The sequence below is a fragment of the Lonchura striata genome, chromosome 12 (genome assembly GCF_050655825.1).
Source record: "Lonchura striata isolate lonStrDom1 chromosome 12, ASM5065582v1, whole genome shotgun sequence".
Lineage (NCBI taxonomy): Eukaryota > Metazoa > Chordata > Aves > Passeriformes > Estrildidae > Lonchura > Lonchura striata.
Window position 1 is genome coordinate 17,525,887 of NC_140714.1, and position 15,915 is coordinate 17,541,801.

The 15,915-nt window shown below is 37.4% G+C and overlaps 2 protein-coding genes across 5 annotated transcripts in view; one reads left to right on the forward strand and one right to left on the reverse strand.

Annotated features, from left to right (window-relative positions):
- CENPP (centromere protein P) overlaps positions 1-15,915 on the reverse strand; it is a 114,109-nt gene that overhangs the window by 16,922 nt on the left and 81,272 nt on the right. The gene's annotated exons all lie outside the window — the stretch shown is intronic.
- ECM2 (extracellular matrix protein 2) lies at positions 727-15,637 on the forward strand. The gene is made up of 10 exons (XM_021529197.2): positions 727-1,011; positions 4,361-4,608; positions 8,606-8,794; positions 10,042-10,521; positions 10,834-10,949; positions 11,617-11,752; positions 12,512-12,669; positions 12,991-13,130; positions 14,235-14,561; positions 15,228-15,637. The coding sequence occupies exons 2-10, from the start codon at positions 4,383-4,385 to the stop codon at positions 15,430-15,432; spliced, it is 1,977 nt and encodes a 658-aa protein (XP_021384872.2). The 5' UTR covers positions 727-1,011; positions 4,361-4,382; the 3' UTR covers positions 15,433-15,637.

Consider the following 15,915-nt stretch of genomic DNA (forward strand, 5'->3'; position numbering starts at 1 on the left):
CCATGACTATCTGTCTAAATATTCCTCAGGCTGTGAGTTCAAGGAAACTACAGATTTTTAATGTCAGCAGAACTCAGAAACACACCAGGTGAATTTGTCATTTTGAAGCTCAGCAGATCCATCCCATCACCCCCCGGACACTCGGAGCGACCTGGGGATGCAGGAAAAGGCTCTGCTGGCACACACAGGACTTGTGGTAATGTACTCTTAATTCCCTCCCTTCTCCCTGGATCACCAACTTCCCTGCAGCTTCTGCAGAACTGAGCTGCAGGATCATGTTTCAGGATGTAATTAGCTGTACAAAGAGAAAAAAATGAAGGGAAAATGCTTTGGTCGTTTTATTTTCCATGCATAAGCTACAACTTGCAGTGAAATCATCGCTGTAAATGGACAAAAGAAAAACTTTCCATGCTAAAACTTCAACAAACAGGTTTACTCCTTATAGACGACAGGCTTTAAGTGCAGGAGTGGATTAGGGAAACATAAACTGAAAAAAAACAGTTCTAATTTTAATAAATGTTTTTATGTTAAGGCTACATCTGCCAAAGTGTATTAGATATTATTATTTTATAAAAATCTACATTAAAGTCATGCCACCTGGAAAAGAAACTTCTAAATACAGAAACCAGCACTGACTAAAACACACATTTTTTTGTTTCTTTTGCAAACACTCCGTTTCCTTGTTCCTTATGTGACTGTAAGTACTGGGAAAGGATTTCCAGCTGTGCCTTGTCAGCCTCGGGACCGAAGGCATTGTACTGCTCCTCATTTGCCCGAGCGAGGTTCCAGTGCTCCGAGCACCAGCACAGGCTGAGGCTCTGCACACAGAACTCAGCCCTGGCTCCCCAGGGGAAGAAGCTATTCCCGACTTAACTAAGGAATCATCCCACATGTTTCAACAATCCCTACAGTTTCTCTGTTTGTTTTAAAGATATCACTGAGATTTTGTTTCATTTGCAACGGGAGACTAAATGACAGCAAGCAGAATCTGCTGTTAGGTTAGATTTCAAGGTAAAATGTTTTACATTTTAAATTACTGCTTAAAGCATGATGTTGAATGGCTTAAACTTCATGTTAACTTTGCAAATATGTAATATTTGAAATGAAATAATGTGGGCTATATTTAGCAATACTGAACAGAAATGTGTTTCTAGATTAAGTGTGCAATACCCGTTGAGTTGCTTTTTGTTCTGTCTGAATGTTTGCCATGCACATCCAACTTAAACTGACGGAAAGTGCAACTGCTCTGGCTGCTATGGATAAATGTAGCTTATTTCTGTGCAATGCATTTAAAAAGAGTGAGTGAAAAATCTTGGCAAAGCTCTTTAACCCCTGTGTGTCATGAGAAATCACACTGACATCTTAGAAATGTGTTTGAATTTTGACTGAATGCATGAAGATAGATTATTTAATAAATTCTGATATTGTGGTATTTCTAAAGGGTTTCTCCTTTAAAAATTAACTATTTCCATTAACATAATAACAAGCTGACAGGTAGTGAAGATAAAGGTGCTGATTACTGAACACATTACAAAGTAAACGTAAAGGTAATAAAGATGCTTTCACGTACTGTTCCTGATGTAAATATTTATGGGAAAAATGAGAAAAGGTACAGCAATGCAGCCATGTTGAGACTATCTGGCAACACAAACGGTTAATAATTTTATAACACTGGCTATCTATAATTTTATTTTACTATGCAATGATTTATTATAAAAGTCATAAATTGAATAGGCTGAATTTTCCCCAAATTAAAAGCTGGCTGGCCCTATACAAAATAGAGCCTCCTGAGAGACAATCTGATGATCCTAGACATGGGCAGGAAAGGCCCAAAACATCCAAGGCCTTTCACAATTTGGGCCTTAAAACGCGAAGCAGCACTTATTAACAAAACCAAGGAAAGGAACTCAGCAGCCTAGTGTTTTTCATGCACAGAACATAATTTGGTTGAAAGTAGCAATATTAAGCTTTTAGTGCTGAAAAGTTAAATTGGTATAAAAAATTAGCATATAAACACATGTATGTGAACAAGATTAGTTTATAAAGACATTTTTGGGGGTGTATGGTGTGTTTTCTGTTGTTTTATTTCTGATTTTTAAAAATTTCTATTTATAAAGTACTTTATGAAACCAAATTTCACTTTATAATAATTTGCTTAACTATAGAATTTTACTCTTGAAGTTCCTAGCAAAGCATCTTTGAATGTACATTAACATCTATACAGTTAATGCAATATAATTCACTCTATATTATGCCTGACTTTTAAAAAGAAATGGAGAATGGAAAAATATTTCAGTCATGCCTTTATGTGTCTCTAGTCACAGGAAGAAATGGTTAAATGTTAAAAAAGCCCAAGTGCAATGCAGCAGCATTGTAACTGCACAGCTCTGGTGTTATTATAGAGTATCCCAGAAAAATGGAACCATAACTAAGATGTCAGAAACTTGACAGAATGAACACACATGGCCAAACCTTTCCTTTGTACATCCAGTTTTCCCTGAGGGCTCTCGGTGTGTTTCAGCTCAGCTTGTGGAACAGAAGTTTCCTGTATAATTTTACACCCACTCATTACCACGCAAGGCAGACACCAAAGGCTTTGGCTCAACTGTCCTGAGGCACCCAGAAATGAGCAACAAGATCAGGCATTTTCAGTGCAGAGGGCAGGCTTCTGCATCTGTTGGAGAAGCTAACTAACAGTAATTGCTGTAAATAAAAAGCTATAGAGCCTATACAGCATTTCGGAATAAGTGATTTCTGAGGGGCAGAAAGCAGCAAACTAAAGTCTGGATTCATTTCAAAACCTGCCATTCCAGGAGATGCTGTGAGGATTTGTGTGAGACAGTTGCATCTCAAATTCCCTTCATACAGAAATAAAAATATTAACTTCAAGTCCTGCAAATGAATATCTAAATTTGCAATAACAATTTTAAAATAGTTGAACACAGAAACAACAATATTAAAAAGAAGTAAAATGCATACTTTTAAGCTTATTTACTGGCAATTTCCCATTTTAAAACATGAGAATAAAAAAAACCATATGAGAATTATCATGTGGAAAGCATGGAAAATATGCAATCAATCACATGCCTTATATTAAAGAACAGCTAGACAACTTGTACCAAAAATGTGACCTGTTCTATAAATCAGAAAATATCAAGATGAACAAGCTTTTAAACAAAATCTAATTCAGGCAAAACCACAGTTTAAGTTCCTGAAATAATATGGTTCAATATTTACACAATATAATTATAATAAGATTAAGTCCAAAATGAAAGATGACATGCAAAGCCAGGACTGATGAACATAAAGGAAAAGCGTTTTTTAATCCTCCCAAAACTTCCTCAGAGAAAAAACGTGGCCATGCTCTAAGCCTTGTCTTGGCCACAAAGCCCAAGAGCTCCAAGTCCTTCACTAATTCTCACTCTACCAAGAATACAAATGTCTCTGTCTGTGCTGTCTCAGTTAAAATAGGCCACAGAACAGCCGCATTTCCTCTTTGAAAGAATTATGCAACACAGCTCTGACAGATCATTAATGACCTTGGATGTACAGGCTCTTATTTCCACACTGGTACAGCAATCCACTGCTGGATATCCTTCCTTGTGTGTGCTCCTGAATTCTGACTGCTCTGTTTTGGAATGCCACCTATTGGTGACAGTAAATGTATTTTTTCTGTGACAAGCATAAGAAGGCTCAATTATTTTGAACTTTTTAATAAGCAAATGCAGAACACAACCCATTCTAGACTGACCATACTAGAGCCTACACTTCATAAAACTTCCACTTAAAAAGCAGCTATGGGATACCACAAATCGCACAAACTTCCCGAAGGTCTCTGCAGAACCAAGTAGATCCTGTTAGAGAAATGGATGGCCAGAGATGGATGGAGAAGCAACATATCTTCATTTACAGTGAAAAAACACCTTGCACAGAAATGCCAACCCAAAAGCATTTGGGGCAGTACATCACAAATTAATTGGGCATTTTTCTGTTACTTTTCCATTCCCACACTCTGGAAGAAATAGAAAAAGGAAGAAACACTCAACAGAACTCTCAAGAAGTCCCTTGCTGGGAGCAGCAACAATTCCTGAACAGCCAATGCCTCTGGCACAGCAAATCCAAATCACCTCTTCAAATGCAACCCCAAACACAAACCAGCACCTGTTTGATGGTGACTGTTGAAAATCACTACAATCAAACTGGTCACTGGAGCTCTCAGAGGACAATTTCTTTCCAAGGGGAACCTTGGTTATATCGACCTACCATTTCTTAGTTCACCTGCCTTGAAAAGTGCCCTGTGTGGCCGATATGGTCCTAAAAGCTTTCCAGGTCCCTGATTCCCCTGTTTTTCCAATTTCAGGACACTGTTGGACCCACAGACGATGCAGGCCCCATCACTGCTCTGTTGTATTCTGCTCCTGTGGCTGTGCAGGGATCTGTGCCCAGCTGAAGGCGCTGCTGGCAGGAGGCAGAGGAGGAGGCTGCCCCCCAGGGCAGGCGGGTTGGAGCCCAGGATCCCGCTCATCACCATCGATGGCAGCGTCATGGGCGTGTTTGACTCGCTGCTGGGGCTGGGGCAACACGAGAGCATCTACAGCGTCCTACCAGGTGAGAACACAGCCCCTCTGCTCCTCGGGGGCTGGCTTCTCATTTCAGACAGATGAGCTCACTAAAGCTTTATTTTAGCTCTACTTCCACACATACCTGCTGTCTTCTGCAGTGATTTTGTGGTTGGCAATATGAGGCTTTTTATCAAACCCTGTTTTGCCAGGTAACAGCAATATTGCCTGCAAGTTTTTTGCATTATTTTTTGATCTGAATGAACAAGAAATTTGTTGGGGTACTTTCATACTTCCAATGTGTTCCAAATTTGAAGGCCGTTTTGAAGAATTTATTGCTCCATATATCTCCTAAATCAATTAACATTTCACTGAAGCCTCATCACCAGTAACAGCAGTGTTAATTAAAATAGATTCAAGTTTTTATTTTTACTTTATGGGTTGCATTTTTGAAAAGCAAATTGCACATGCAAATTCAGGAATAATTTTTGATTTTCTAAATAATAACACTTGGTAGTGGCTGCAATATGGAAGTTACACTGTAAATGAGACCTTTATGATGGAAAACTGAGTTAAAAGGGAAAAAAATCCTACTCATTCAACACAAGGCCACTTATGCTCCATCTATATTGATAACCCAGATTTATTTAATAGAAGTTCAGTAGTGTGATTTATAAAAAACTTGCCTTTTTGGTGATCCAGAGGTTTTCACCTCTGTAGTAATATATATTTTATAAATACAGATATTTCCATTCCTCCATCAAGAGATCACACACTAAGTAAAATCTTCATATGCAGTTCAATGAATTTTATGGGGAAAAAAAAAACAAAAACCAAAACCAAAACAAAACAGAATACCCTGATTCTCATATTCTATATTAAATAATAATAATGATAAATTTCCATGAGCAAGAATTTAAGCCTTTCAATGTGTCACACAACAGACATAACCAGTGGGTTAAGAGGTCTCAAATGGCCAAACATAGACCAGACACATTTTTTCCACAACTACTGTTTGTTTTGAGTCCTTACTTCAGAAAGGCTGAACTATTTCAAATCAAATATTTGAAATTAAGGGGTTTGAATAGTAAAACTAGCAAAACTCTGGACTATAGCATTTTCAGTGTGTATTGCAACATTATACATATTACTAATGTCAAACATTTAATTTGAAAATATTTTTTAAACAGAGGAAAATACCACGTAAGTAGCTTACACTTCACGTAAGATATTCCAGAGTTTCTGTCAGGACCATCAGTCATGCTGAAATAATGCACAGCTCTTCCCCCTCCCCACCCCGCTTGTTTCTTTCTATCTGGACTTGCAGCCAAAAGCTGAGCTAAAACCACTGAACTCATTTTATTTGGAACTTCATGCTGAATTTACACCATATTTCCAAAGGTTAAAAGTCCTATGCTCATCTGCCAAAGACTGGAACCACAAGGTATTTTTTTAGTCTAGCTTTTAAAGTTCAAAATTTTTTCAAGTTAATGTCAGATTTGGAAAAAACAGTCTATTAAATAATAGAACACTATTATTAATCATGTTTCAGAATAAAAGAAAATGCAATCCAAACATTAATTTTCATTCTCTTAGCTACTTGTTTTGGTCTTAGATCAAAAAAAACCCAACAAAACCCAAACCAACCTGACTTTACAGATATATGCAGGATGAAAATCAGCAGCTAACTGGAGGTTTACCAGACGTATCTAATTCCTCCAGATTAGAATAATGTGAACATTTAAATTAAATCAAACAGTTGTCCACAACATGAGGTAATTTGCAGTTGTCCATTAGGCAGAGCAGAGTAGAATGTTCACTGCTGATGTTCACTGACCATCTCTGATCTCTCACCCCCCACCTCTCCCTGCTCACACCAAGCTGAAGTGACTCAGTGGTCAGGAAATGTGAGGAGCTTCTCAGCACAGACTTTTTGTGTCTCACAGGGGTTCTGGGAATCCCAACAGTGCCAGACAGCAGCTCTGCAATGCAACCAAAGGGTAAAACCTTTGTCTTTGAGCACATGCAACTCTCATGTACCCAGGGAAAAAAGGATCATTTGTTAAAGAAACCTGCAGAGGCCAAGCCTGATAACTTAGATCTTTATGCTTATTCAGACAAGATTTACATTGACTTCTGATACACTCTAGTAGCTACAACAAAAGAAAGAATTTTAGGAAGCACAGAAGAATTTCCTTCTCAAGCCAGATTATGCTCTTCTGGAACAGTAATCGTTTTATTGTTTAACATGAGAAAGTGCAGGATTCTTTTTGTGTTTCTTTTGGAGGTTATTTAAAAGAAGTATTGTGGTGTACTGGCAAGCACATAAACTCCAAAGTCAGGATCCAGCAAACAGCTGGATTGCAGATACCTGGGTGGAATGACAAGGGACTTAAAGCCAACTAACACTTGGCCCTGGCTAATTCCTCTCCTCCTCCAGTTGACATGGTTGGAGTTGCTTAGAGCACAACTTTATGCAGCTGAAATGAGGCAGAGATGTCCCCGACCTTTGAAAAAACAAGATGCAACTACTCAAAACTTTAATTTCTTGTCTTTTCCATCCTAAAAACAATTGAAATAAAAGCATTTTTTAAAAAAACATGGAACATAGAGGATCATCCAAACTGGATGATTCTGATAATTTATTTTATTGTAGAAAACATATTGATATCCAGTGGTCTTTGAGCAGAAGGACAAAGGAAGAACCTTTGTTATGAAGTAGGACTACCTTGAAAGACTTTGCAAAATGCCTCATTTTGAGACAAATATTAATCCCAGAGACATTTCAAATAAAATATTTACAATAGTCTTACAAGGTTATTTAAAGGCTATCCTGAATACTCTTATTAAAACTAAACACCCAGGAATGGAGCAGGGCAGAATGTGGGAAAACAAACCCTGCAAAGAACCCCTCCAAAGACAATTTGTACACAAGTGAAAGTCTCCTGGCATGCAGATTTAGGTGAGGAAAGATTTTTCCACCGTATTAATTTTCATCTGAAGGAGGAAGTCAAACTGAATAGGAAAAGAGGTAATTTCTTTTTCTTTATATGCAGGGAAGTGCAAAGTTAACTTGGAAATGAGTTTTCATCTCAAAACAACACTTCAGCAATGCATTCTTAGGTTGGTTAGAAAGAGGAAAAGGAAGGTGTGAGGGAGTTCAGCTTCTCAACAAGATTTAGAAGTACATGGAAAAAAAGGAGTATTTGCATGGGATGAAGAATCTCAGCCTTGGTTTTCCTTCGCTCAAAAAGCCCAAAAATAAAAAAACAATGTGCTAAGTGCAATGCTTATCCTGGAGTCTGGGGGAGAACTTCCCAGGGAAGATTTTGCTGAGGTGAACTCCACCACTGGAATGAAAGGAAGACCCAGCTTAGTTTCCTTCCCAAGTCTCTGTGCTCTCCAGATCACTTCCCTACTGAATATCTGACTAGAGCTTACAGAATTACATTTCTTTCTGAAAATTTCAACCAGCACCCTGGGGAGATCTCAATCTTTTATGGGTACATGTCCAGAATTTTCAGAGACAGAGTATTTCATAGCACAAATTGTTCTAGATTACTGCTTTTCTAGAAAAGAGGTTTGTTTGTTTGTTTGTTTCCCCCCCCCTCCCCAGATAAAGCAAGTTACAGGGAAGTGGAGATTTTTGCCATCTCATCAGTCATCCCAGAATGGAGTTTACTTCCACCAAACCTATGAACTGTCACTATAAACCGAATATTGTTACCCTCCCAGTTCTGCAGGGCCTTAATAAAATTTTCTCATTTAATGTACAAGGTATTAGAAAAGATCTGTAGTGCACAAGAAAGGAAGAGAAGAAGGTCTGGAAAAAATATTCAAGTTTTCCATAACTGGAGATTACTAAAAAGCTGAAGAAAATACAGCTATGAAAAGTAAGGAATAATGATAAGATCCATTGAATAGGGTGTATTTTACATATTTTCAAAGTGAGAACATAATAGTAGTGCTTCTTTCCAAAGTTTTAAATGAACACTGTTGGTTTACTTTGAGCTGTTTAACTCCCATTTCCCATTTTCTGTCCCCAGGGAAGAAGGGGCAGTGCACAGCTAACGGGATGATCATGTTTGACAAAGCCGTGTGGTCTCCCCAGCCCTGCGTCACCTGCCTGTGCTCCAAGGGAGAGGTGATCTGTGACACGGCCATGTGTCACCCTCTGAAGTGTCCCCAGACCGTCATTCCTGCAGGAGAGTGCTGCCCAGTGTGTTCTGAAACTGGTATGGGACGCCACACATTTTTTTAAAACCTTACATAAACACTGCATTTAATGACCCCAAAAGTTACAAGGCACACATTATCCTGAATTCTGTGATAAAAGCAGCTCTTCAGAGCTTCTACTCCAGCTGACCTCAGTTTCTCTGAACACTCTGTTAGATGAGTTTGATACAACATTTAAAGATGATGCTAAGTATGCAATATTAAATATAATTGTATTTATTTTTTTACTTCTCCTTTGTGCTTCCCCCTACGTTACAGAACTTTGTCAATGTACGAAGAAATAACATCTTCTTATATTTTCTATCCCACTTCCATTTATAAAGGAATAGAACTACTACTACAATAACTGCTGGCCATTATTGATGTATTAGACGTACAGACTGGTAAATCTTGTAAGGAGTGCAAAAACTTGTAACAATTTGATGTAAATCAACAGAAGAAAGTTAATTCACAAGAGAACCCTCAGAATTACAATCTTGGTATTTCACAATAATTTAAATAAAACTGGTACTTTTAAAAAGGAAAGGAATGGAGGAGATAAATACAAGATGCGATTTCCTTCCTTTCTTTCCCATACTCCCAATATTTTATATGTGCAAAGTACTGAATTCAATCTCCTATTACTGTAAGAAATATTTATCCTCATGTGTATATGCATGTGACACTGAGATGAGACATAGGAATTCATTGTAGAACTGTAAAAGTCATGTTGACTGAGATATTTAAACTCCTTTTATTACAATTGTCCTATTATGGAAGTAAAAACTGCATTTTGGAAATTGAATTAATGCATTTCCCTGGTGAGATCCCCACCTGCAGCCAACTCTTCCCCTGACAGTCCCTTTTGGATGAGAACAAGCCTTGACCTTTGTGAATTTTTTCCAAATTAGCTCCCACTCCCAGACACATTATTTTTCCTCTTTAGACACCTCCATCAACACAAAACCTATAACAAATAATAAGTCAAAAAGGAAGATAATGAAGGCTATATTCATTTTTCCACCTTTCTGTCTGGAGTTCTCAGGAATTGTAGCTGTGTGCAAACTCTTCTGTATGGCTGCCTCCATAATTAGTCAGTCAACTGTGTCTTTTATCAAGCAGCAATTTAAGACCACATTTTTATTCTTTGAATCGTTTTCTAAGAGGAAAAATATTTTATAGTCATAATTTTCTACTGTATGTTGGAAACAGTGCTTACAAATAATTAATTTATCAGACTCTTTTGTGTTGTTTTTCCCCTCATTAGCCTCCTCGTTGGACTCCAGTATAATTTCACTGGATGACATCAGTGAGTTGTCTGGTGACTCCCCAGACCCCAAGGACCTCGACACCACCAGTGTTCTGCCATCAGCACAAACTCAAATGGAAAAGGATGAGCTGCTGCCAACAGAAGTGATAGAGGTCAGAGACAAGAAGGGTCACAAAAAAGGGGAGAAGAAAAGAAAAAGGAAAGGCAAAAAGAACCGCCAGAGGCACAAAGGGCGTCACAGAGAGAAGCTGCCTGTCCCCAGAACAAGAGCAGCAGGAGATGAGCAATATGAAAGTGATGAAGATGATAGTGCTCTCAGAATTCCATCTCATTTCCCAATTCCTGTTCCACCCATAGAAGCTCCTCCTTTGCCCTCTGGATGTGCCACCTCAGACACCACAGTAAGCTGCATTAATGCCAAACTTACACAAATACCTCCCATCTCAGATCCAGACCTAACAAGTTTAGACCTTACAGGTAATTAATGGATCTACTTTGCATGACTTTTCTAACATCATCCACCCTCAGATGCAGTCAACACCACTGTTAATACTTTTTCAATCCTTAACAAAGAAAAGTTTTAGAACTAATTTTACAGCCAAGTTTTAAAACAAGAAATAAAACCCATTAGATTTGCATGCCAGCACTTAAATACTAAGATGATTATATCTACACAAAATTACTGTCCGTAATGCTGTTTTTGTGATATATTTTCTAGATCCAATACTACACACCTCAGGTGCAGACTGTATTTCATAACTCAAACTTTTTTCTTGCTTTGTGTCCCAGGAAATAGCATCACTACTATCTCAGATGAAGCTTTCAATGGGTTACCTAATTTGGAATGGATTGATCTGAGTAAAAATAACATTACCTCTCCTGGCATAGGTCCCAAAGCATTCAAAGTAAGAAAGTCAGTTCCTCCAGTAATTGCTGCTTTTGTTTTTTAAATAATGTTTTTTGCTTTTCAGTTTATGGATCTAAGCCACTTTGCACCTTGTATAAGCAAGCATTGTATAATTCAATAGCTACTTTAAGAAATCTCTCACCATAATCAAGAACTAAAATTAAGATATGATAATTTTTCATACCAATTTTTTAAGCTGGCTTAAGCATAATAACCCTCAGTTACTGAAAGCTGCTTCTGCCTGAGTAAATTTGCTGACCTACAAAAAATCATCAGTTTACTCACAGATCAAGAGGATAAGCATGTAATTTCTAAATGCATGTACTCTGAAGTCCTAAACACTGCACAGTGTAGTGAGGCAATATTTCCACAATTCACAGAGAGAAGCAGAATATGAACAGTGATCCTGGGGAGCTGCAGCAGGGCTGTGGGGAAGCTCTTTGAGTTACATATGACATTAACTGGCACTTTTCTTAATATTTAACAGAAAGTAGCCTATTAGACTGACAGGAAAAAAAATAATAGTTTTTTAATTCAAAACACTGGATACTACTGCACTGCTGCTGAAAAACCTTACAGAGTGTGTGTTTAAGAAAATCTTAACTCAAAATTTAACTGCGTATTTTGCACCTTGATAATATAAATGCTCTTCCTCCCTGTGAAAGATCCTGAAAAAGCTGAAACGTTTGTATTTGGATGGAAATATGCTGGTACTTATTCCCTCTGAATTGCCACCAACTTTGGAAGAAATAAAAATAAATGACAACCAACTTCATACCATTGATGAAGACAGCTTAAAAGGTATTTTAAAAAAGGAATGTCAATCATATGAAAAGTCAAAAATAAATTTCAAAAACTGAATGTTGAACCTGGTTTGACATAGAAAAATAATTGTTAGCTTTAAAGTGCCATGTCTTTAAAAGGCAGCACAAGCTAAAAGACTTGCATGACAAAGTATTTTAAAATTATATTTTTCCTTATGCAACTGCTCCTCTCTCAAAGCAGTTTATATTTAAGGTCACTAAGTGGAGGTGAATTTGAAGCATGTTGAAGACACCTGCTATCCCCACCTTTAACCTAATGGCTTTATGAGTGGTGAAACCATTTTAGGTATTTTTAAATTGCATGGGAGTGAACAGATTTTGATGTCCATGAAAAATAAGGGAGAATATAATTGGAGTCAACCACAATCATTTGAAGTCAGTTTAAACACAAGCTGATAGAAAAAAGAAAAAGGAAAGGGTACCATCTGTGTCAGAATTTGAAGGACTTTTTTGCTTCCTTTCCTCTCCTGCCAAAAGGGTCCCATCTAAACTGGATCAGCTGCTGCCATTCCATTCAGACTGGGAGAGGAAAATGTAAATAAAGCTGTGGTCAATCTCTAAAGCTCTACAACCTTATGAACAATCCATGATTATGAGATAATAAAATCAGTTCATTTTTATTGTTCATTGCTGTGAACTGATCTGGGTAATGCTTAAGACTGTTAAATTATGAATGTGTATTTTAACAAGATATACAATGACATTAATTAACTGAAATGAAACTTTTTCTCCTTAGATTTAAAGAACTTGGTCACTCTGGAATTAGAAGGAAATAAACTTAGTGAAGCAAATGTCAGTCCTTTGGCCTTTTATCCTTTGAAAAGTCTTTCTTATTTGCGACTGGGAAGAAATAAGTTTAGAATTATACCACAAGGTCTTCCTGCCACTCTTGAGGTAAAAAAAACCCCAAAGCAACCAAAATAAATACTAACAACAACAACCCCCCCCCGAACAAACACCCAAAGAGATGCAATTCCTTCTTTTTGTCCTTTCAAAGTAATATGTAGTCTCACAAATGAGAAAACAAAACAATTGCTTTGGAAAATTGTGTTTCTGAAGGTCCCACTGCAGCTACAAAGTGATTCTGGTTCAGATTCAGAATTAACAGATAGACCAGGGGATACGGGGGACAGGTAATTGCTGCACTTGGAATTTGCAATGGGAAAACTCAGCCTATTCCAATCTCACAAATTTTCTTCCCAAATGTACATACAGGAGTTATATCTTGAACATAATCAAATTGAAGAAGTGTCAGAAATTTGCTTTAACCATACCAGAAACATCAACATCATTGGCCTAAAGCATAACAAATTAGAAGAGCACAGGATAGCACCTTTGGCTTGGATAAACCAAGAGTAAGTACCAGACATTTAAAATACATTTATTTCATTTTTCTCTCTTTTTAGTGAGTCAAATAATCAAATAAATATTTGCACTTCATTACTTTTAACTTCGAGTTGTAGTTATGTTTTGATTTGTTTTCCTTTGCTAATTTTTCTAAAATTCCTTTGCCTAATTGTATAATCTAGAATATAGTCAGCTGTCAAATAGAAAGATCTTTTGCCTCAAATCTCTACCATATTAATATAAAAGTCAATATTTTTTCCTGACCACCCATTCAAAATTGAACATTAACTATAAAGAATACTATATACAATTACATGGTAATTTAGTATTGATACAGCATTATCTCACAGGTAATTAAAAATAATAATACTATCCAAGCATTATTTCCCAATGGATTAAAAATTATAAAAGTAAGTAAGATGAAGGGAAGACTGTGCAGCTGTGTTGTCTAAGAACAGAATATAAGCAGAGTGAGCAATGAGAATGTTAAGTAGTAAAACATGATAGTGCTTTTGATTTTCCTGCTAAATAATTTGCCAAGCTGAGCAGGCTACCTGGCATCACTGGCAGCTGCAGCCCTATCCCTTGATTCCTGAGCTTGTAAATTCCTTAAGCTGAAAACAACCACGCTGTTACTACTGATGGCATCTCTCATCCCTGGAAGCGAAGCATGTGGGACCGATTCATTCACACAATTCCATTTCAAATGGGCTTCAGAACAAAGCTTAAAACTCCCTGTTAATGGGATAATGACTGAAATCCCAAGGTTATTCCAGTTCTTCAGTGTAACTCATTATTGCAGCAATCCCAAATAAGTCCCTTGGGATTCCCCTGTTCTGCAGTAATGAGATCTCTCATTACTGGAGATCTCCTCCCATCTACAAAATCATTGTGCTTGATTGGTAATTCATGACTTAATTATTTCAATTCCCAGAGTAATTATGCATGACCATGGTCCATAAAACGCATTTTGCCCCATTAAGAGAAATATTTCCCTTGGAAATTTCATTCCCTGGTAATGCTGTGAAGCAGAGCCTTGTACAGAACACAGCACTGCCAGGGAAGGAGCTCAGAGGGGTTTCAGTATTTTTTTCTTTTCTCCTTTAATGCAGGAACTTGGAGTCAATCGATCTCTCTTACAATAAGTTGTATCATGTTCCCTCCTATCTGCCAAAATCTTTACTCCATCTGGTACTTATAGGAAATCAGATTGAAAGAATTCCAGGCTATGTGTTTGGCCACATGAGGCCAGGGCTGGAGTATCTCTACCTGTCCTTTAACAAACTCACCGACGATGGCATTGACCCGGTGTCATTTTTTGGAGCTTACCACTCCCTGAGGGAGCTCTTTTTGGATCACAATGAATTGAAGGCTGTACCCTTTGGGATTGATGAAATGAGAAAACTACGTTTTCTAAGACTGAATAATAATAAAATAAGGTAATTTCCAAGCTCTTTGTTTCATTAATCACATTAAAATAAATAAGACATGCTTTGCTTTAAGACTTTGTTGTTTTAAAGTAAATATTTGTTTAAAAAGTCTGAAGGAGGAGCTGAATCCTGAATTTTCTTCTGCAGTATTTCTTAATATGACAGAAGTGAGATTTCCTCCTTCCTCACAGTTACTGAAAATACTCATCACCAGCAATCACCAGCTTTCCTGCTCTTGGAGCAGAACCCAGAGTGATAACAAAATAATGGTAGGGGTCAGCAGCTGGAGTCACCTGATGAGCAAGTTCCACCAGCCCCAGCTGGGGAGCCACGTGTGCAATCCAGGCCCTCTGTGCTGTTTTGTAAGGCCAATGAATAACAATGAGAGAATTCCAAGTGTCAGACAAAGTTTTCATTCAGCAACATGTGTCAATACTTTCCTCAGGAAAACCCAGTCTATGATATAAATGAGAAAAGAATGCAAGGAGAGAATGTTCAAAATAATGGCTTTTGAAAGTCCTCAGTAAATATGTAATTAAGAAAATCTAATGTACTCATGAACTTAGCATCTTCAAATATCTAAATAGACAGCAACTCTAAAATAAATGATGAAGTTAAGAGTTACCTGGAATGATTAGAACATGATTGTAACATGATCCCTCCCCTGTGTCACAGGACGGTGCCCCCAGAACGCATCTGCAGGACTCGGACCCACCACGAGGATGAGCAAGACCACAGTGAGGAGGAGCATGAAGATTCCCACTTGGAACATGTGCACCTTGAAAACAACTACATCAACACAAGGCAGCTCTCCCCACATTCATTTTCATGCATAAGATCTTATTGCAGTGTTGTTCTTAAACCACAGAAGACCAAATAAACCCTTGAAATTCTGCATTACAACCCCCATCTCTACAAATGTAGTTTTATTTATTCTCTCTACTCATTGGTCTGCTTATTTCTGATTTAAACCCTTCCTACTACCATAAATATGATACTGTATATTATCTACTGAAGTAAGGTACCAGTGTGTTTCTTCATACTGTTTCATTATAAAACTATTAAATGTAAAAATTGAAGCTTAAGATTATGACATCTATTTTTATTTCTATTAACACTATTCTGCTTAAACACGGATCAAACTGTGTCCCCAGCACACCCTCTATAAGATCAGATTTTAGGATTTAAAAATATAACTAAACCCTCAGCTTGGTCTTATCTTATTTGATTAACTGAATTTAAAACATTTTAAGTGGTACCATCAACTGTAAAAATTGTACATAAAAAAGAAAAATCCTTGAGCTAAGAACATTCTATAGCAATGCAGGAATCAAATTTCTTAAAACACACACAGGACTGGATT

What these genes read in the sequence shown, in the direction of transcription:
- ECM2 (XM_021529197.2), top strand. Translation starts at nt 4,383, where the DNA reads ATGCAGGCCCCATCACTGCTCTGTTGTATTCTGCTCCTGTGGCTGTGC. An exon ending in CCCAGTGTGTTCTGAAACTG is followed by an intron (nt 8,795 to 10,041) that starts GTATGGGACGCC and finishes TCCCCTCATTAG; the next exon opens with CCTCCTCGTTGGACTCCAGT. An exon ending in TTGGCTTGGATAAACCAAGA is followed by an intron (nt 13,131 to 14,234) that starts GTAAGTACCAGA and finishes CCTTTAATGCAG; the next exon opens with GAACTTGGAGTCAATCGATC.